This window comes from Sitodiplosis mosellana, unplaced genomic scaffold, assembly GCF_009176505.1.
Source record: "Sitodiplosis mosellana isolate CC-2019 unplaced genomic scaffold, AAFC_SMos_1.0 Smas_scaffold_3, whole genome shotgun sequence".
Taxonomy (NCBI): Eukaryota; Metazoa; Arthropoda; class Insecta; order Diptera; family Cecidomyiidae; genus Sitodiplosis; species Sitodiplosis mosellana.
Window position 1 is genome coordinate 2,884,336 of NW_022595246.1, and position 21,166 is coordinate 2,905,501.

The 21,166-nt window shown below is 36.6% G+C and overlaps 2 protein-coding genes across 2 annotated transcripts; both read left to right on the plus strand.

The window, feature by feature from the left end:
- Positions 1-284: 284 nt before the first annotated feature.
- LOC129565884 (BTB/POZ domain-containing protein KCTD12) lies at positions 285-5,050 on the plus strand. Its single transcript, XM_055441190.1, has one exon. The coding sequence runs from the start codon at positions 1,273-1,275 to the stop codon at positions 1,975-1,977; it is 705 nt and encodes a 234-aa protein (XP_055297165.1). The 5' UTR covers positions 285-1,272; the 3' UTR covers positions 1,978-5,050.
- A 7,909-nt stretch (positions 5,051-12,959) lies between these two features.
- LOC129565751 (SCY1-like protein 2) lies at positions 12,960-16,357 on the plus strand. Its single transcript, XM_055440961.1, has 7 exons — positions 12,960-13,239; positions 13,316-13,945; positions 14,035-14,243; positions 14,308-14,983; positions 15,149-15,368; positions 15,526-15,708; positions 15,791-16,357. Exons 1-7 carry the CDS (start codon positions 13,113-13,115, stop codon positions 16,155-16,157), a joined length of 2,412 nt encoding a protein of 803 aa, XP_055296936.1. The 5' UTR covers positions 12,960-13,112; the 3' UTR covers positions 16,158-16,357.
- The last annotated feature ends 4,809 nt before the right edge of the window (positions 16,358-21,166 follow it).

Here is a 21,166-nt window from a genome sequence, read left to right on the forward strand (position 1 = left end):
GCAAAAGGCTTTCATTGTTTTTTGACGACAAAGAAGAGGAGGCCAACACGCACACACATATCCGATGGTGCATGTTTCGGTTGCGTGAGAGCGAACAGTTGAGTTTTCCCATCTGAGTTGATGGTGGAAATGTGTGCGCTTTTCTCACTTTGACTGTGATCATTTTCCATCATTGTCATCATTCGTATAGTCATCGCGTAGTCATCGACCGTTCGTATCGTTTCGTTCTGTTCCGTTCGTTCGTTCGTTCATTTGGCTGTGTGAAATATGAACTGCTTTAACTTGATTCAGCCAGCCTACGATGAAGCATTCGTTCGGTGCGAACTCAAGTAGCAGCACGTATCCTTCGTTCGTTCCGTTTGTCGCACGAACACCACACGATTCTACTCGTTTGAATCAATGTTCGCGCGATTTGCAAGCGTGTGTAGTTAGTTTTCGTCGTGGGAATTCACTAATAAGAATTAAATACTTTGAATCATATTGAACAAAGAAAGAAAAAAAAATACTCGGATGTAATCTCATTAAACGGCAACTTTTTGGTCGAGAATTATAACAAGTTTGCACCAGTTTTGTCAGCAGCATCAAGCACCAGTGGTCGAGAACAAGAGAATAATTCGTGTAAAAAAAAGGGAGAAAAAAAACCTCGTAACCACCAGCATTTTCATAAAACATTACATTCGTTTGCAGAAGGCGAAAACTTCCGGGGAAATTCTTCGCAAACTTAGAACGTGCAGGCGAACGAGAGATCGGAGGTTATTTCGAGTTTCGTCCGAAATCGGAAACCAAAAACACATTAACCACAAACCATTTCCAACATTCATCGAAATCATAATACCGTTCCGGCAGTAGAACAAGAGTGTGTTTAATTTGTGTGCGTGTTTTTGAGACTATAAGAAACAGTGTGGCTTTCGAATTTTGTAAAGTGTTTGAAAGCGATTTGTGGTCGAAATTTTCCGTTTGAGTGCCAGCACATGAATAACAACAAGAGCAAGACAAGTGCAAATATATTACTCTTTCAACTATCAACAGAACATTAGAGGGAAAGTGTATGTGTGAATGTGTTTTGCTTCTCTCTCTCTCTCTTTCTCTCGTCCAGCAGCTGATGATAGATTACACTCGGTGAACGACGTTTGAAGTTGAATGATACAAAGCATCTCTTGGAAAAAAGACACGAGCACACTTAAAAGAGAATAAAAAAACGCACACAAGCAAAGCGAAAGTGAAGAGAGAAAAGCGTAAAAGTAACACATACAAGAATCACTTTGTGCAAAAATGAGTGGCGAAAATGATACAGTGATTGAGTTGAATGTCGGTGGTGTGCATTACACGACAACACGCAAAACGTTAACAAGTGATAAAAATTCTCGGCTCAGCGAATGGTTTGATGCGAGCAATTCATCATCGTCGCTGGTAAAGGATGCCAAAGGTCGATATTTTTTAGATCGTGACGGTGTTTTATTCCGTTTTATTCTCGATTATTTGCGTGACGATGGCATTCACTTGCCCGACGGTTTTCGAGAGAAGCAACGTTTGCTCAAAGAAGCGGAATACTTGAAATTAAATGGGTTGCTGAAGTGCGTACAGGCGCTGAGTGACAGTCATCCAGCCGGCTGTATTACTGTCGGCTATAGGGGCAGTTTTCAATTCGGCAAAGATGGGTTGGCAGACGTTAAATTTCGTAAATTATCACGCATTTTGGTGTGCGGCCGGGTGGCATTATGTCGTGAAGTATTTGCTGATACGCTCAACGAATCACGAGACCCAGACCATGGTGGCATCGATAGGTACTCAGCCCGTTTCTTTTTGAAACATTCATTTTTAGAGCAAGCATTCGACATGTTAAGCGAAAAAGGATTTAGACTCGCAGGTAGCTGTGGATCGGGCACAGCGGGCTCAGCTGCCGAACTTAAACCGGGCGTCGATGTAGAAGAAAACCGATGGAATCACTACAATGAATTTGTTTTCATTCGAGACTAAAATCTGTAGCCGTAAAACCAAAACAAAATGAATCCAAGTTAAACCAAACAATTTATTAGTATAGCTTATGTCATGTTTAAAATGGTTTAGCAAATACTAAAATCTCTACATATTGAAATTCTATCTTTTTAATGATTCCACACATACGAGAAACATAAAAACAAAACAACAACATCACAGCCATGGATAATGGATATATTTTTTTTAATTTCCATTAAATGACACAAACCATTTAACTACTAGCGATTGAAAAAAAAAGCTCAAATCACACAATCGGTATGCAGAAACCAAACTCATTAACCGGAATAAATACCATTTCGAAATGGAAACTTGTCAAAAGAGCTCCAAATGAAATGTAATTAGTTGGAACGTGACATAAAAGAGTCCTCAATTAAACAAATATTAATTGCGATGACGACAATAGTTTTACGGTGCAATTATTTGTTCCGTCGCTCGTTTATAAGCGCTCGCTCACTTCAGCCCGCACACACACTCCAGCATTCATTTCGATCTATTTTTTTTTATAAAATCAATTTGCGCAAATTATTTGCTTATTTAATTGTCAATTTATTGCTCGTCACTGCATCTATGTGGGCCGCATCGATTTGAAGCTACACACATAAATGAACCGCATCAATGGAATGTCGACAGCATAGACGTGGTGCGAACGCACGCGATGAAATGGAATTTTTCTAGGGGCAAATAACAGACGAGAAAGAAAAAACTTCGTACTTTTATTGCCATACATTTACATTTTGCCTGTTGCTGCGTTTACTCCTTTTTCCCTCCCTCTCTCTCGCTCGTCCCTTTGCGGAGCAGACATTTTTGTTTGGTCATAAAAATCTCCTTTGTTACTTCTAACGCTGCTTTTTTTTCTACTTCGTTTCCACCCGTATTGTATTCGTTATGAATAGCTGTTGGAGTTTCAACTCTGAAAGCATCTTTATGATTTTCAAGTACGGATTTTATTTTGTGCTCTTCCTTTTTTTTCTCTACCCTTTGCACATTTCGTTTTTAATCATCATTCTTTTCGCATTTTTCCCAATTTCACCTCATTTGGTGCGACTTTTGCCAAGCGACCGCAAGAGCAAATTGTGGAGAGAAAAGAAAACACGAATGCCAGAGAGATACCGAGCGAAAGATGGAGAGAAAGAAAGAGTGGGCAATAGCAACAACGGCAAAGTGTCTCGACTCACAGTAATTGAAACTCAAATAAAAAGGGCAATTTTGTGTATGTGTTGGTGTGAATAGAGAGAGCGAGTGAGCGACAGTGAGATCGACATAACACATTCTAAATCCAGAGTTCAAAAGTCGTATAACTTATTCCATTTGTGTGAGCATCCATTCATTCTATCGCTCACTTACCACTAGATATCCACTATTTTCATTCCATTGATTGAATCAATTTTTTTTTCTTCCCTTTCTCTTTCTATGGCTGGCTAACTGGAGCTAAAAATAAAATTGAAATTCGGCCAATATCGTAGCCACACTTTCATACATGAATATTTCACTACCATCATTCATAGTCAATGCCAATTTGGTTCGACGAATTACAAATGACTTGTTAATGGAATTGTGAATTCAATCGACCATTTCGAAAATAAACTTTGGTTCGATATTAAATCATAAACTTTTATCTCGGATGGTAAACACTTAATCGTTTTTTTTTTCAGTCGGCTCGTCGGTAGCCATCGGGAATGCATTTTTGTTCATGTGATTCGTTGAATTGCAGATGCAATCGACATGATTTATTCACGTCTCTTTTTTGCTCGCTTCCGAGTAAACCAAAAATTGAAATGTTTGTTTGTGTGTGTGCTCTGTGCTGTATGATGAACTATTTTTGATGTGCACTAATTGCATGCAGTTAGTTATTCTTTGCTAGGCGTTATTCAAGTTGATAAAACATAATATAGAAATGACAACAACAGCAAAAGCGGGAAAAAAAACTTAAATAAATTTAGCTTTGTGAAAAGCAGAGCAACGAGAAAGAGTAAATGCTGTCATATAAACTTTGACTATAAATTCTATTGCTGAATTTAAAATACAAACATAAACTTTGCGATCCGCTCCTCTTGAACACAAATTGTCTTGAGGGAAAACCGGAATTTTCATGGCACACACTCGATTCGGGCTGAAGAAAACAGTGCAATTTTTGTTGTGAGCAAAATTCATAAGCGCGCTATGACACATGCCAAATATATATCATACACACACATGTGCACTCATTCACACATATTAATGAACCAACTTAAGTTTTCTTTGACACTTTTATCGTGCAAATCGAAAATTTATTTAGTCAGAAAACTCAATCAAACTTTTCGTTCCATGGCATTGCATCATTTTATTTTTCGGTAGGGTGAAGAGAAAAAATTAAACGAGGATACACTAAGAGAAAGTGAAAAGTATCACTGGAAACCATGCAGAAACTATCGATAACAAGATTTTAAAATCGTTTTTTTTTTTGTGTGTAGAAAATCAACAACAGTCGTTGTCACCTCAAAAGCAACTTTAAACTCGTTCAATTCGATTATCGCACATGAGCTAAATTTGCCTAATTTTCACCACAAACCATTCATGCGGAGATAATTGGTGCTACTGCTGCCGTTGTCATCGGTTGAAAACGGATTTCCGAAAAGTTAAGCAGCGTACGATGAAACGTGACCTTTTCACATTGGCAAATTGTGTTAAATGAGTTGGAAATTGTTTTTGGTATGATGATAAATATATGTGATAATTTAGTAAAAATTAAAGAAAAAAATAAAAGAAAAAACAACAAGGGAGATACAATTTGTGCACTCAAATGGTGTGAAATTTTTGAGTTCTAAAAAAAGCAACCGCCAACATCTTCGGGCATCTACTAAAAATATATTATGAACAAAAATATATATATAGACATTGTCTATTAGACAGATAACATCAGCATGAAATGCTAAAGGAATGAATTATTTCAAGTAATTATTATTAACATTATTATTATTGTACATGATGAATCTACATATATTTATAAGACACATCTATCAAAAAGTACATTTTGAGAAAGCTGAAATAAAGAGAAACACAACAACAACAAAAACTTTAAAATAAAATGACAATTGTATTCAAAACTATGCGATTCAATTTTAATGTTGCGTGTAAATTGGTTAAATTGCATGGGCGCGTGGGTTGATGTCCCCAAGGCGCGAGTATGATTGAAAAGCGCAGAACAACAACACCCATGGGGCTTTCAACACACTGCTTTTGAATGCGCTGATTATGAGAGCACCAACATCAGCAGCAGCACCACCATCACTAGCACCAGGACCAGCAACAACAGAGAGACTCAAGTGAAAATTTAGTGCACGATGCTCCACGAGAATAAAAAAAGGCGTAATAGAATCAGTGTTTTGATAAGTATGTGTGCACCAATTAAATATTCACCAATTTTTGCACAGTCACCGCTACACCGAGAGTGAAGCTCAGCAAAGGCTGAAAGATAAATTATACGCCCAATGAGGAAAACGTTACAGTTGTATACACGTACGTGTTGTCGGTTAACGGTTCTAGGTCGAGCGGAAATATGATTTTGTGCCGTGTATACGCGTCGCTTGAACCTTCAACTAACTATATCATCGTTAATGTCGCCGAGCCACATATACTGCACTGAATCTATAATAACTTGTGTAAATACATGGTGACGCATATATTATGCATGGCTTTTTGGTATTCATCATCTGTGGGCTACGCACACACAAAACAGTACAAAACATCTGAATTCCAAATGACATGAATTCCAGGGGTTGCATGCTTTATAATTAAAAACCGCAACATTTCTGCCGTTTCAATCTGATTCAAATCCCATATCCACCTTGGTCCGTTGACCATTCACATTGCTGCCTCCTCAATTCGTACACACACACACACACGTAACATTGCCTTGACATTTATACGTTCCCTGCTTGCTAAGGATCAGACATTCCCAACAGTAAACTCGTCGAGGTTTCAAGACAATCATCACAAAAAATATCACGTAAAATTGTGTTTAATTAAATTTACAACCGTAAATATGCCAGGTATGCAGTGAGTATGCTTTAATTGAAAGAAAAAGAGAACAAACTCCTCAGCACTCTTCACCACATTCTCGTTTTCGATTCGCAGTTGGGAGTCAGCATAAAATTGATGCTTTGTTCTTTTTTATATTTATTTTCGGGTTGAAATGGGTACTTTTTCTCCAAACCGGATGTGCGACAAGTTTTCTGCACTCGAGAAAAATGATTCTGGAAATATGTAATTGGTTCTAAGAATACATGTTGTTACCAAGCCCGCTTATGACATCGAATATTGGTTGCGAAACAAAACGAGCACATTCCAAGCCAAGAAGAGGAATCTTGTTTCGATTGCTGTTTCTATTATTTTCTTTGTCATGAATATGCACAAGCTTATGTCGAGAAAGAAAAACACATATGTCGTTTGCAGACTATATGTTGTGTACTACTCTCAGTTATTCCGTTCACTTTGTTTTCATTTGCAGCGAATATGTGAGAGAGAGGGATAGAATCATGACAATCAGGCGTTTTCAGTTCAACGCCGATCGAATTTTGGTTTTCATTTCTATTTCGATACTGATTTTAATCCAGTTCGGAACAACAAACGACGTGCTAAAATTCATCCCGATTATCATCGTTCTGGCCAGCTGACCGCGAAATATGTTGTATGTAATCGAATTATCTCGATAAAATCAATATTAAAAACGCATTTCGGTGCTATTCGGTCGCCGGATATGAGCGCTTGTTTTTGTTGCGCAAACAGTGTTTTTGCTTTTATTTATACACACGAATGTGTTATTGAAGTGTGAGAAAGAACAAATGCGATGATTGGGGAAACTTTGTTCATTTGTTGAATAATATTATTCCAGCTGAAATGCAATTTATTGCTGTCAAGTTGATGGTGTTGAGGATGATTCTCATAGCACAAAGTCAAAAACTTCGCCAAAAGTTGTTCCGAAAAAAAAAATTCGACAAAAAGAGGGAAGTTAAGTGTAAAGCTGTGGCAAACCAGATGTTTCTGCCCTGTTTTTAATCACAAACTTTTCAGTCAGCCTGGTTTATTGGAACAAAGAAACGCGGACGCTTGAACTACCTTTGGGAGGCTTCAATTCGGCCGTTTTCAGAAAGTCCTTTTTCCTCTCTTGTTTCCGTTCACGTTTTCAAATGGGTTTCGTTGAGGTTATTATAATGGCTAGTTCTGAACGATGTGGTCCGGTCATACAATTAAAACGGTTTCCAGTTTTGCCTTGTTAATCAAATTTTCACTGGTTAGTCGGTTTGGAACTCAACAGAATACGACACTGCCGACGATATGTATTTAATTTATTTTTAGTGACCTAAATCCTTAACTATTTTCGCAAATTCCATTGCAAAGCTTTTATTGAACGGTCAAGCTATGGTCGATGAGATAGTTTTTTTTATTCTTCAATAGAATATTGTTGCATAGCTTTCATATGCATAGAGCCAAACCAGAGAATGTATTTGGCTAATGTCAGCTAGCTAACTGAAAACATTCTGGCTGGCTCAGCAGCTGAATTCTATGCGTTGCGTTTATTCATCGCATCTGCAGTACAAAAATCATATATATGGGTATTTTTGTTTTGTTTATTTTTTGTTGTTTGTAAACAAATCTGCCTATCTTTTTGCATTGTCACTGTGCATTGTGCACAGTATATGTCCATAGGAAATTTGCAGAGGCAATGCAAAAAGATAGGCAGATTTGTTTACAAACAACAAAAAATAAACAAAACAAAAATCCCCATAACTAATGTATTGGCAATGTAAAAATAAATGGCGAAAATTTTACATTTCTTATGGGCCGTATACTATGTTCAGTGGCATGGGCAGACTTGTTGACAAATAACGGTACATGAAAAAAACAAATATCTCCATATATATGATTTCTGTACTACAGATTGTGATGAAAAAACGCAACGCATAGAATTCAGCCGCTGAGCCAGCCAGAATGTTTTCAGTTAGCTAGCTGACATTAGCCAAATACATTGTCTGAGCTCTCATCAATGCCATTTAATTATAGAATCATCAAAAGATGTGATGTATTGCTGAATCATTTAAATTATTATTCAATGCTTCAGTTCAGAATACTCTTGGCAAAATCTCCCATGTATTCATGTGAACAAGCCGCTCGAAATATCCATAACCACCCATAGTCCTATATGAGTTTCGAAACCGATCTGAATCCATTTTCCGTCATTGTTTTCAAACGACAACGATCCAATGTCATAAGACCACCAACATTTAGGGACATATTGGTCGAACATTGTTTCATAAGCCGCCATGTGGAAATGTAACGATTTTGGTGATTCAGTCGCATTGAATCTTTCCAATCACACACCTTTCACATATCTCTCTATACTACGAGAGACAATGTCCACTTTTCGCTCATAAACTCCAAGCTCGCTGGCCAAAGCAGAAACATTTGGATCTATACAAATAACAAAAATGGCATTTTTGTGAGCAAATACATTGAATTTTGGATGAATAGACAAGGTCGGCATAGCGAATCATATGATGCATATGATACGTTTCACACTGAATACCACGGTTAACCAATGTCAGTGCATGTTGACGGTAAACTATTATTCCACTACACAAACGATTCAATCTCATATCACATTTTGGGCAAACGTTTTTCGCTTGTTCTTCACCATATAACAATTGAATAAGTAACAACAAATTCGACACTTGTACGTTTTTCACCCTTTTTCACAGGGAGTTAGCAAGACGCACGTTATGAAGTTTTTGACTTCGAATTCGAAAAGTAAGAGAGATAGATATATACAACTTGTATTCACCATCTCTTTCGATGGAAGTCCAAAACCTTAAAACGTGCGTCTTGCTAACTCCCTGTGCCCTTTTTAAAAATGATTGCAAGAAATGTGAGGTCAATTTGCTTTATATTTTTAAGCAGTGGCAAAATTTTCATTAAAAATAATCAATAACAGAAAACTATACACACTTTTTCTTGACCAATAACGAGACATTTGATAGATAGTATATTATTACGGTTATATTCTTTGTTGGTATAATATTCACAAATCACAGCATCAAAATCATCAATTTACGACTGACTTTCAGAATTTCATGTTTTAACAAAGCTTTGGCCATTTACCTAAATTTGAAATTGGATAATATGAAGTATATTTCAATGCTAGAAATGATTGGAATGTGAACATAAACCAATACTTATTAATGTTCCATAATCATTGAGTCAATGACATTGACACAGCCCAAACAAAATAATCGCATACAATTCCGTTGATTCGTTGTATACAAAGCGAAAAACTTCATCAAAAGTGGCTTAAAAGAATCAACATAGAGGGGAAAAAAATCTGTTTTGGCAACATTATTTCTACCAGATGTTTCTGTCCTGTTTTTAATCTCAAACTTTTCATTCGGCCTAGTTTGTCGTACGAAGAAAATGGTTCTACTACTGCTGGGAGGCTTCAGATCGGCCATTTTCAAAAAGTTTTTTCCTCCTCGTTGTTTTGGGTTCACTTTTTATTGGTTTTCGTTTTAGGGTCAGCATAATGGCTAGTTTCGAGATGAACGATGCGGTATACCAATTGCAATGGTTTTTAGGTTTGTTATGTTAATTAAATTTTACTGGTGTGTTCGGTGAGGCTCTCGGCTTCAACAGAACACGACACTTTTTTTTCGTGTGTGTGTGGCATTGACAAGCATATTCATTAGTGAGATTTATGATGGGTCTGGATCGATTTCAGTTTTCCTGCTTATGTGTCACATCACATGAGCTCTGTTTTTTCTCTCTCCATTTCTCTCTCGAATTCACTTGATGGATGAAAAATTGCTGCCGTTATGGCACTAACGCATCTGCTCCCATTTCAAATCCACACAACATACGAGCAGACTGGCAGAGGCAAATGGAAAACGAAACGATGCACGGGATAACTTTGTGTCAGTGCACATATGGGCAAGGGTCAGTAAGACGAAACCACGCAAAAAATGTTTCTAAGGAGCAAAAAAGTATATTAACGTCGTTCGATCGCAATGAATTTTTGCATAGCTTAATTATTTCATAAAACTTATATTCTCTGAAAATTTTATCCAATTCGGATAATTTTTTCATATGAAAATCTACAAATTTTCGATTTTTTTCCGATTTTTGTAACGTTACCGACCGTTTTTTGAAAGCACAAGATTTCTACTATGCTTTTACAAAACTACAAGAACCTTTACATATTTTTGTAGAAATGGGCCAAAACTTTAATAATAAATTCGAGAAAATATGATTTTTATTTTCTTTTCTGGTTTTTGGAGCACTCAAATCGCACGTGTAACGTTACCGATTTTTTTTGTAACGTTACCGATTCTACGCCTACTGGGTCCAGAGACCACCAAAACAGTTTTTCATGCACACCCTGTATTTCTATCTTTTCTTTGATCCTTCATCTACGATATAATGAGTGACAACAGATTTATGCCTGGGTAGATTCGCTAATTTTCATAAAAACGTTGAGCAACCTCGCAAATCACTTCCAAAATTTTGTAACGTTACCGACGCCTTTAATCGTTCATAAGTCCAATACTATAGGTGATAAAAATAAAAACTTTTCTTTGAAATGTGTGGTATGGGCAGCACTATCATATGCACTTTTGAAATTTTGGGTTTTCATTATTATTTTCAGAGATATGGGCGAAATAGGCGTGCGAATTGTAACGTTACCGACCTGACCCTCGCCCATATGTTATCAGCTTTAAGTTTTGATGCATATAGTAGCACTGTAACTAATGCCATAAACGTGTATGCACTCCGGCTACTATCAGCCCGAACATTGAATGAGAGATGGTATTTTGAGGTTTTTGCGGTTTTAATTTGATAATGTATTGGTGTGCTTTTCGAAGAAAATGGAAAGGTAAGAAATGGGAAAAGGAAGAAGTAAAGATGCCGCCTCCTCTCACTATAAGAGGATCTGCATTTAATGTAAGTATATGCGTCAGAGTATTGTAAGCATCTTATTTTTGCATATGAATAGACGCAACAGATCCGTTGAGTGATGTTGCAAATCCTTATTTAAAGGTGAAACCACCAGCGGAATTTTCATGAGTTTCATTATATTCTCGAAAACCCTAAAAATACCACTCTAGCTAAATAATTTTCGATACACCAAAGATGTCTCGAGTGCTTGAAATGCACATAACATACGCAGAGGGTTGTGCGCTATCGAGATTTCCATATATATTTCATCATTGAAATGATGCTAAAATTGGAGTGAACTGATCCATTTACACCAAAACCACAGCCAAACGCTTAAAATATATATTTATCAAGGAGAACTTTCCGCTTCCATGAAGATACAAAGTGGTTAGATGCAGTCACCTGTGCAGAGCACAGAAACGCGATGGAACTGATGAGGTACGCTATTTTAAGTGCGATGCGTGAACGAAAATAGCTGAACAATGTTCAGTGAACATATATGTATATCTATGTGTGTGTGTGTGTGCTCAAGTTCAAACCAGAAGTTTTAATCTCAAGGAAATGTTTCGTAAATCAACTACCTTTCGTAATTATTCCACTCATTAAAATATCATTAGTTTTAATGCACATTCAACTGTTTCATTTTTATGGCATATGCCATATTTCATTCTTCGTATAGATTGCAACCATTGCGGTTTTGCATTATGAGTGCGATTCATTCAACTATTCTCACTTTTAGAAAATGTTAACGATGCTTTCGTAAATATTTTATGCATTGTTTTCTACACTTCAAATGTATGGAACGATGATTCACGGTATGAGTTGACGGGAATATAATTCGGTAACGAATATACCCATATTGACTTGAGTCTACTTTTAATTTCACGGATGTGCAATCTATACCGCCGACCATTGAAATTTAATTAAAATTATCAACCTAACATGGACCATCGAAAACTGTTGAGATTGCAAAGCAACAACCAAAATTCAAATTAGCTGGTCTTCAAATGCTACCTCGAATCGAACATTATTAGCACTTGCTGACAGATATTTGATGGAATTTCAGAGAATTCTACTCTGGTTTCGGCGTTATCCTTGAATCTAATTTCGAAAATGAAAAATCTAATAACAAGTATCCGATTACAAGGACGAACTGGACATGGGCTCTCTCTCTCTCTCACACACACACACACACACAATCCAATTTCCAATGTAAATGTGCACATACAATTTCTAATTTAAATTTGTTTACTCAATATGATGATTTTATTATGAGATTGTATGGCGATGGAATGTATTTGGTTGTTTGTGTTCATTTCCAACTCATCGTCCAATTCACCGGAAATTCTTTGTTGGCTTTGATTTCATGTGAAGAAAATAGTTTTTCAGTTTTTGGCTATTTAAAATTGCCTATTCTATGAATGGAATATTTGCAAAACCATAAACCAAATGCAAATGGAAGGTAAAAAGTTCCTCTCTATATTATTAATAAGGTGTAGAATCCAACTTTTTGTATTTTATTTTGTCAAAAAGCACACAATGTTCATAACTTTTGAAGAAAATTATAGAAAACGAATTAAAAATAAATGAAATGGTACGTCGAAAAAAAAACTAACACCCGTTCAACGATATCTAAAAAAGGCTTAATGGAAGAATGAAAAAGCATTCAAAACGACAAAATTGTACAATCTCCACACCATGCATTTCAAATTGTTCGCTTCTTTTCCAAGCAAATTAAGTATGTTGAGTACGTTAAATACGTGTGTAGAGGAATTCGATGGAAATCTGCATAGGAATGTCTATCGAATTGAATTTCAAATGATAAATCACTATAAATTTCATATTTACGCCCTAAAAAAATCACTTTTCAGTCCAATCTCGTTCAAAAACAACAAATAGTCCACGTTCCCCATTCCAATCCAGCACTCAAGCAACGGAATCTATTACGAAAATTTACGTAGAATCAAGCAGTCTGTTGCTGCCGTGTTACGTACGTGCTTGATGCACACAAGTGTCAGTTTTGACAGTTGGTTTCTTGTCATCAAGGCAGAAAATTTGGAATCAAAACATTAGAATCGAATAGAATTGTGTGTGCAAATCCACTGTTTGTCCCTTTCGTTTGGTTTTTTATATTTTCTGCTATTCCACTTGCAATGGATGTGTTGAATAAGTTTGTGAATACGGTGAGTAGCACCGTATCGCAATTGTCTAGTGTTTTACCCGGAAATCCTGTGTCAAAAGACTTCGAAATTGGTGAACATATTGCAAGTGCTGGACCAGGTGTGTGTCATTAACATTCCCAATTACCCCATGATTCAATTTCAATTGAAATTCGCATATGATCTTTCTGTCGTAGGTTTATGTTGGAAAGTGTACAAAGGAACAAAACGTTCAACGAAACAATCTGTCTCGGTGTTTGTGTTTGACAAAAATCAGCTGAAGTACATAAAAGAGGACCGAGATGCCATTTTAGAGGTGTTGAAGCGTGGTGTGATTCAGCTCACAAAAATTCGACATCCGCGAGTGTTAACCGTGCAACATCCTCTTGAAGAGAGTCGAGACAGTCTTGCATTTGTTACTGAATCCGTTCTAGCTAGTCTTGCAAATTATTTAGGCAACTACTCCAATATGCCTTCACCAAACGAATCCACACAATTTCCATCATTACATGAAATCGAAATAAAATACGGATTGATGCAACTGATGGAAGGTCTGCAGTTCCTACACACCGACGTTAAAATGATTCATCGCAATATTTGTCCCGAATCCGTTGTGATCAACAACGAAAATTGTTGGAAAATTTTCGGTTTTGATTATTGTTGTCTGTTAACGGTCGATCAAGACACAGGAAAAGTTGGCGGCACCGAACAATCAGCATATATTCAAGTGAATAGAGTTAGTTTACTTCAGCCGATTTTGGATTATTCAGCGCCCGAATGGATCATTGATTCACAACAATTTTGTTCAAGCGATGTGTACTCTCTTGGTAGGTGCTTCATTTCTCAAAATTCTATAGAGACAATTTCTTCAAATGAGCACTTTTATTCTACTCAATTCTATTCAACGATTTTCCAGGTGTTTTGATCTACAGCATTCATTCGGCTAACAAAAAACCTTTTAAATTATTCGGAACCAATTTGGAAACATACAAGGCATTTGCAATGGATCTAAAGTTTGGAAAGTATCCGCAATTGACGTGCATCCCTTCAGGTATTGTGGACAATGTACGATTGATGCTGCATTATAATCCAGACACACGGCCGAATTTGTACGAATTGCTAAAGGTAAAATTGAATCGATTCTTTTATATTATCGAATTAAAAGTCACAAATCTGTTTCCCTTCGCAGATTTCCTACTTTGACGACTTTGGCGTGAAAACATTAAGCTATTTGGAGTCGCTATACCAATGGGACAATTTGCAAAAGTCAAAATTCTTCAAAGGACTTCCACAAATTCTCGAAAAATTCCCCGAGCGCCTAAATCGTAAACAAATTCTGCCCTGTTTGATCAAAGAATTTGTGAACGCAACAATGATTCCATTTGTGTTGCCAAATGTTTTGCTAATCGCTCAAAATTGTCCATCGCAAACTGAATATTTGGCGGATATTCAGCGCCATTTGCTTCCTATCATGAAAATCGAACAACCCATTCACATTCTGCTCATATTCATGCAAAATATGGAACTACTGATCAAATTGAGTACATTGCAAGTGATCAAAAATGACCTGTTGTCGCTGTGCAATCGAGCTCTTGAATGCGATGTCAAAGAGATACAAGAGCTCTGTCTGAATATTCTTCCAACGATGGCCACACATATCGATTATGCCGTGCTGAAAAATGCCATCTTCCCTCGTCTTAAGAAAATGTGCCTTACAACACAAAACTCATCCGTTAAAGTGAACAGTCTGATCTGTTTAGGAAAACTGCTAGAATACTTTGACAAATGGTTTGCATTGGATGAAATCATTCCATTTTTAACGCAGATTCCGTCACGCGATCCGGCTGTTATGATGGCGATTATCGGTGAGTTTTCAGATATATATCTTCCAATGTACACTCAAGATAACATTTATTGTTGAAAATTTCATCAAAAAATTACGAAAATCTCATTGAATAATTATTTTAGCCAATTTTACTGATGAGGATTTATTTTTTTTGATTGATAACAATAATATTTTCAATTGACAGGTATTTTCAAGCTGATCATGAGCCACAAAAAATTAGGAATGACAAAAGAAATTATGGCCTCAAAGGTGATTCCATTTTTGGTGCCACTCAGCATTGAAAACGGTCTAACAATGCAACAATTCAATGCGATTATGGCAATGGTGAAGGAGATTATATCAACCATCGAAACCGAACATCGTGCTCGACTTGAACAATTGAATTCAGTGCGACAAGATACCAAGTGAGTTATAGTTTCCATTTCGTCTCCTCCTTATGCTGCTTTATTCAGTTTTGTACCATCATCTAATTACAATATTCGATCATCCACAATGTTCCTTCATATAAAATATTTATGGCATTTTATGAATTCTACAAATCTCATGATTCATTTTTTCCAGATCAATCGATGGTTCTTCTGCCCCGCAATCATTTCCCGAGTTTAATTTGAATGACTTCAAATCATCTTGTTTGAATGATGATAAATCGGCGGCGCAGCCAGCGAAAAACGTTAACGAGGTTTTGCTACCATCTTCGATGAGCATGCCATCGATTGCAGCCGCAAAACCAACACCACAGATGAAGTACGTTGAAAATATCTTTTCATTCGATATTAAAACTAATTTTACATTTATTTTTCTAATTGAAATTCCTCCGTTTTGACAGGAATTTGACATCAACTTTGAAAACGAATTCAATAACCGCATCACCGAGTTTTCCAACACAATTAGCATCGAATGTAACCACAATGGCGAGGTCATCAAACATTCCAGCGGCGCAATCATCATTAAATTTATCAAATAGCAATTTTCTTAGTGGCTTGGGTCAGATATCAAATGCGCCAAAAAGTGTACCGATGAACCAAATGATGGCATCCACACCATTCATATCATCGGGTCCGTTCCAGAATAGTGCCAATAGTCTATCAACGCTCAGTCCCATGATACCGAATCAGTCGAATGCCACAAAAAAGAATGGACAAGACAATACGGTTGCACTATCAGCACAGGAAATCAACGATTTTCTTAGTTAGATTTTCATTTCCATCTCGACTGGCATTTAATGCAACTAAGTTAAAAGAAAATATATGATTTTTGTTTTATTCATTTTTTGGCGGCTTTTAATTGAATGCTTATCTAAATTCATTCCGTATCTTCATTTGGATTTTAAGTGATATTTTGTGCATAGTCTATTCAACACTCAAAATAAAACTAAATAAGTTTTACATGGAAATGAAAAGAGTTTTGTTGTTGTTGATATTGAATCATGGCGTAGAAATAGATTGCTAATCAATAATAACCTCGTTATCTTACTCGTTGAGACAACAGAAAATCCTCCAACCAATTCAATGAGTTGCAAAAGCGGATACGTGAACCACAAAGTTCATGTCTATGATAAACACAACCGATTGTGAACAAGCATAAGCGTGTCTATTGCGTGAAGTTGGTTGCACTTTGAATTATCAATATTTGAAGCTTTTTATCGGCAGTTGTTTTTAGTCCACAGTAGCTGTTATTTATTAGCGAATGAAATATTTATCCATTTACTAGTTTTAGAAACAATGCCAAATGCAATTCATTAGATGCATTGGAAATGTAATATGATTTTCCATTAAAAAAAACAGCTTAAATTATTTTTATTAAATTTCAATCAATGAACCAAAACTTATTCAAAATATTTCATGAGAGATAAATTCCGTCACACTTTTTGGTGCCTTTATCGCGCAACGACAATTAACATTAAATAGTTGTAAATAAACATGAGCCGCGAATTTCAGTATAATTTGATTGCTTCAAGATCCGGTTGGTAGGCCGGTTATGCATTGGAATTTGGTGAATTAAATTGGTTTTGCTTGGTGGTAATATAAATCAGTAAAGGTCAAATAATACTCATCAAAAGTGTTTGTTTTGTTGTTGTTGTGCATTAGATGTGTTCGAAATCGCATTTAATCCATGGGCACTATCCAACTGTGATAGTCTTGTGTGTAGCAATCACCAAAAATAGTCTTTTGGTATTACAGCAATCGAATTTTGGCTCAATACTTATTGATGCGTACACAGCATGAACGGTGTAGATTCTCGCGGAATGCAATGCATCGAATTAATGAGCAAGAGCCGAACAATGAACAGGAATATAATGTGCAACGGCACTTCGAATCAACGCGTTCGATACACATTAATTTTCAGTGTTTATTATCCTTGCTACATCGTAGCTGTTGCTGCTGACGCACGACTATCCGAATGGCAATACATTGTAAAATGCTTTACACGTGTTCATTGCTGATTTTATTACATTAATTATGAGCCGTTGTCTAGCCAAATGCATATTTCTTCGCTGCCACACAACAATATTCATCACTTGAAAATTTCAATACAAAATGAATGAATGTTAAAAACAGAGGAGGAACAAACTTGTTAACCCATAAGTAAATAATTTATATGCATAGTAAATGATTTATAGTTAGATATTTTTCGGTTGAAATTGGAGTAGAATCCACATTTCATGGAGCTTGGTAATGGCTATTGTCATGAAAGAGAGACTGAGATTTTCTGCAAAAACGTTGAAATATGAAAGTGATTAAAAACGGGAGCGTTTGCAGTTTTTGCAATGGAAATCTAACAACTCCGCTATTTTTGCCACTCGCAGAATACTGGACGTATGAAAATTAATAAATAGTTCGAACGGTATTTGTATTCAATTTCTTTCATTTTTCCCATTTTCATTGCAAATTCATTCAGATACGAACTTCTTGTATCATCATATTTCATTTAGATAGATGCAGCGGATATAAATCGATATATAGTGATTTTTCGATGTGATATTTTTTGAAGGAAATTTTAATCAATGTACAATTTGGACCATAAATTCTGTTCATTAGTAAGCGAATTGAATTTAATTCGATACCTCAAACGGCATCAGGGTGATGATTTTGACTTGCGGCTCTTTTAATTGTACACCTGCGTTCTGTGTGCAACGAAAGTGGAAAATTCACCAGAACACGTCGTTCAATTCGTGTTGACTCCTCGATTCGTGTCATTGTGTGTATATTGTCCATTTCATTGATAAAGACCTGATGCCACTAATTTTGTGTATCGATACGATGAAACATCCACGCGACTCAATTTCATTTAATAATTAAAGCGATGGACATAGGAGAATATTGTACATAGGAAATGCAGTTGCGCCAATGAACGCATCGCTGGATTGAAATGGTAATGATGATAAATGACATCTAAATGGATGCCCAGTTTGAACTGTAATCTATGAAATTAGTTGTGTGTGTATATGTGTACGTTTTAACTCACACTCGTAGCATTATCATCATCATCATCCGTGTACAGTGACGAAGACATATAAGATTTACCGTATCAATTACAATACCATAACACCATATCGATGGAGTAACAGTTGTAACTTGGTCAACAGAAATTTTTTCGTTTCATCTCCATTTGAAGTTGGTTCATTAAGTAAATATGGAGGTGGTAGCATGCGTCATTTATGTCCATTCTGTGATATCGAATAGTTTTGTGAATTTAGGAGGTTGGTGTGAGTGACTGAGAGAGAAAAAGAGATGGAAACAAAGAGAACAAGGAAGAGATAGAGTGAGAAATTGAGACAGACAGAGAGTAAAGTGACATGGGTGGTACGAAATGCGGTCAAAGTATGAGCATTTTTCAATGGCTATTCATCAACCGACTTGGTAATAACATGACAATTTTCTATGCACATTCGAACGACACAACCCATACGTACTCCGAATGCCAGTTGTAACTTTGTAACATTTGAAACATATTATCGAAGCACAGATGGTTTTTATTTATGTTTGAGCTCGCCTCGATTTGCATGTGGCAACGACGATTCCGGTGTAGAGTCGGCCATAGAGAGAGAGAGAGAGAGAGAAATTATTGTACATATTCGCCCCATAGCAATGCTGATGTATCAATTTACTTGAACCGTCTGCTTCATTCACTAATTGGAGTTCAAATCGAGCATCGAGCTGTGTGCTGTATTGTTTGTCAAACTAGTCGTAATCCATTTAAAAGTGATCGGGATATGAGGAAATTCCCATTAAAAAATATCTCGCAAGAAAAGCTGGTTTTGGCCAGATGTTAAACTATTTACTGGCTCAGTTTTGCAATTCAATTATACGATATGCGCATGATTACAGTTCTCATGAAGTTTTATAAGAAAATTGTAATCGTGTTTTGATCCTTTTCGGTTGCTATAATAACTCTCTTAATTTTGGATTAGCCCAGGAAACATGTCGAAATGCCTCGATTTCTAGTTTACGACTTTGTTTCGGCTCACAACACACACACGCGCGCATCCTCGCTCTCTCCTCCAATATGATCACGTACGATGCATAGAGCATGGAACATTTTTCTTATTTATTATACTTGAGAACTTGGATTGAAAGACCTCTTCGCACGGTCATCCAAAGGCCAACGAGATGATATTTTTACAATCGACAAAGTAAAATGAACCGAAAAATGAAAAAAACTGTTTTTGTAATGGAATAAAAAAAAAACGAATTGATTTCGTGTGATAATGTTAAAAAAAAAAGAAGAAAAACACATCGATAATCGTGTAGAGAGACTGAAAGAGCGCCGGAAATACAACATCACCCTCTCTCATTCAGCCACATGTCAGAGAGCCATTGAGTGAGCGTGAGCCGATGAACCGAAGAAAAGAAAAATTGCGAAGTCAAAATATATAAAAACATATTAAAAAGTTGGCAGACGTATCCTTTTTCCCATGCAACTATTTTCACGCTAAACCGTTGCGGGTAATAGCGAATTTGCGAAATCATATTTCCATAACGCATTCGCACACGAAGAAGAAAAACGTGCAAGAAATACACAGCGAACAGCAGCAGAGGCAAACCAATACCGACCAGAACTTACGAAAATAAATGTACTTGTGCGGTGGCTGTCGGCTTCTTTGAAATTTATGTAACTCGTAATTTTCCTTCTCTTCGTTTTATTTTTTTTTCTTCATTTTTGACAGAGTATTTCTTTTCCCTTCATTTCGTTCCAACCAGCGGTATATTTCGATTTGTGTGCCGTGTGCGCGAGAGAGTTGAACATATTTTCCTTTTCCGTTTGGAATGGGCTCAGTTTTCCTTTTTTTTTCCTTGCATCTTTCACTTTTCGGCATATTTTGCATTCACTTGATATTCGCTTTTATGGTATGCCACGACTCGGTATCATTTTTTTTCTCACTCTCTTTTCTTTCCTTGTCAGAATCATTTTTCCAGCTCTTGTTCCCGCATTCCGGCCGCACACACATCTTAGGAGTTACTTACAAAATTGATGTCTACATTAAGTAAATAAATGGTATCAATTTGAAGACGATTTTTGGATCATTTACATTCAAAACGATCCACTTCGATGCGGATTGAGAATGTGTCTTTGCATACGTGAAACATTTTAATTCAACATATGGGCCGCCGTTGATCTGTATCTATCGCGTGCTTACAATGCTGATGATTATTAATGGAAAAATGAGTGCGCTTTCGTCGTCATCGTCATCGTCGTCGCCACCGCTACGTTTCCCCTTTTCTGTTGGCAAACGAAATTTGCGTGCACGCCTAATGCCTTTCTCTTTTGATCTGTGTTTGTTTTTGTATCATTTTTTTTGCAAATGCCTCCAAGTTAAATGCTTGACATTTCCCGCACAAAAATGTCGAACTGTAATCAACATCCATCTCCTTAGACATTTGCGCAAAATAAAATAGAGTCGTTTTTTTCAATTGCACTCAATGTCGGAAGTCGGAAAGGATCAAACGTGGTCTCAACGTGAATTAAATTGATAAAGCTCATTGAAGCATTCGGGGCAGAGAGGACGGTTTTCGTCATGAGCAAACCACAATTATTCCTTTTTCGCATGATAGTTTTGGATTACCGAAAGAAATCTCCTCGAGAATTTATTGCCAATTATTCGGGAATAATGATGGGAAATCTCATTCGAAATATGATGCCATTTATTCTGAGCGCATCATGATTCGATTGCAAAATGCCAACAATTTGATGATGGTCTTGA

Excerpts from the sequence above, each read along its gene's own strand:
- LOC129565884 (XM_055441190.1), top strand. The coding sequence starts at position 1,273 with ATGAGTGGCGAAAATGATACAGTGATTGAGTTGAATGTCGGTGGTGTG.
- LOC129565751 (XM_055440961.1), top strand. The coding sequence starts at position 13,113 with ATGGATGTGTTGAATAAGTTTGTGAATACGGTGAGTAGCACCGTATCG. Across the intron at positions 13,240-13,315 it reads TATTGCAAGTGCTGGACCAG|GTTTATGTTGGAAAGTGTAC; the intron begins GTGTGTGTCATT and ends TTTCTGTCGTAG. Across the intron at positions 15,369-15,525 it reads TCAGTGCGACAAGATACCAA|ATCAATCGATGGTTCTTCTG; the intron begins GTGAGTTATAGT and ends CATTTTTTCCAG.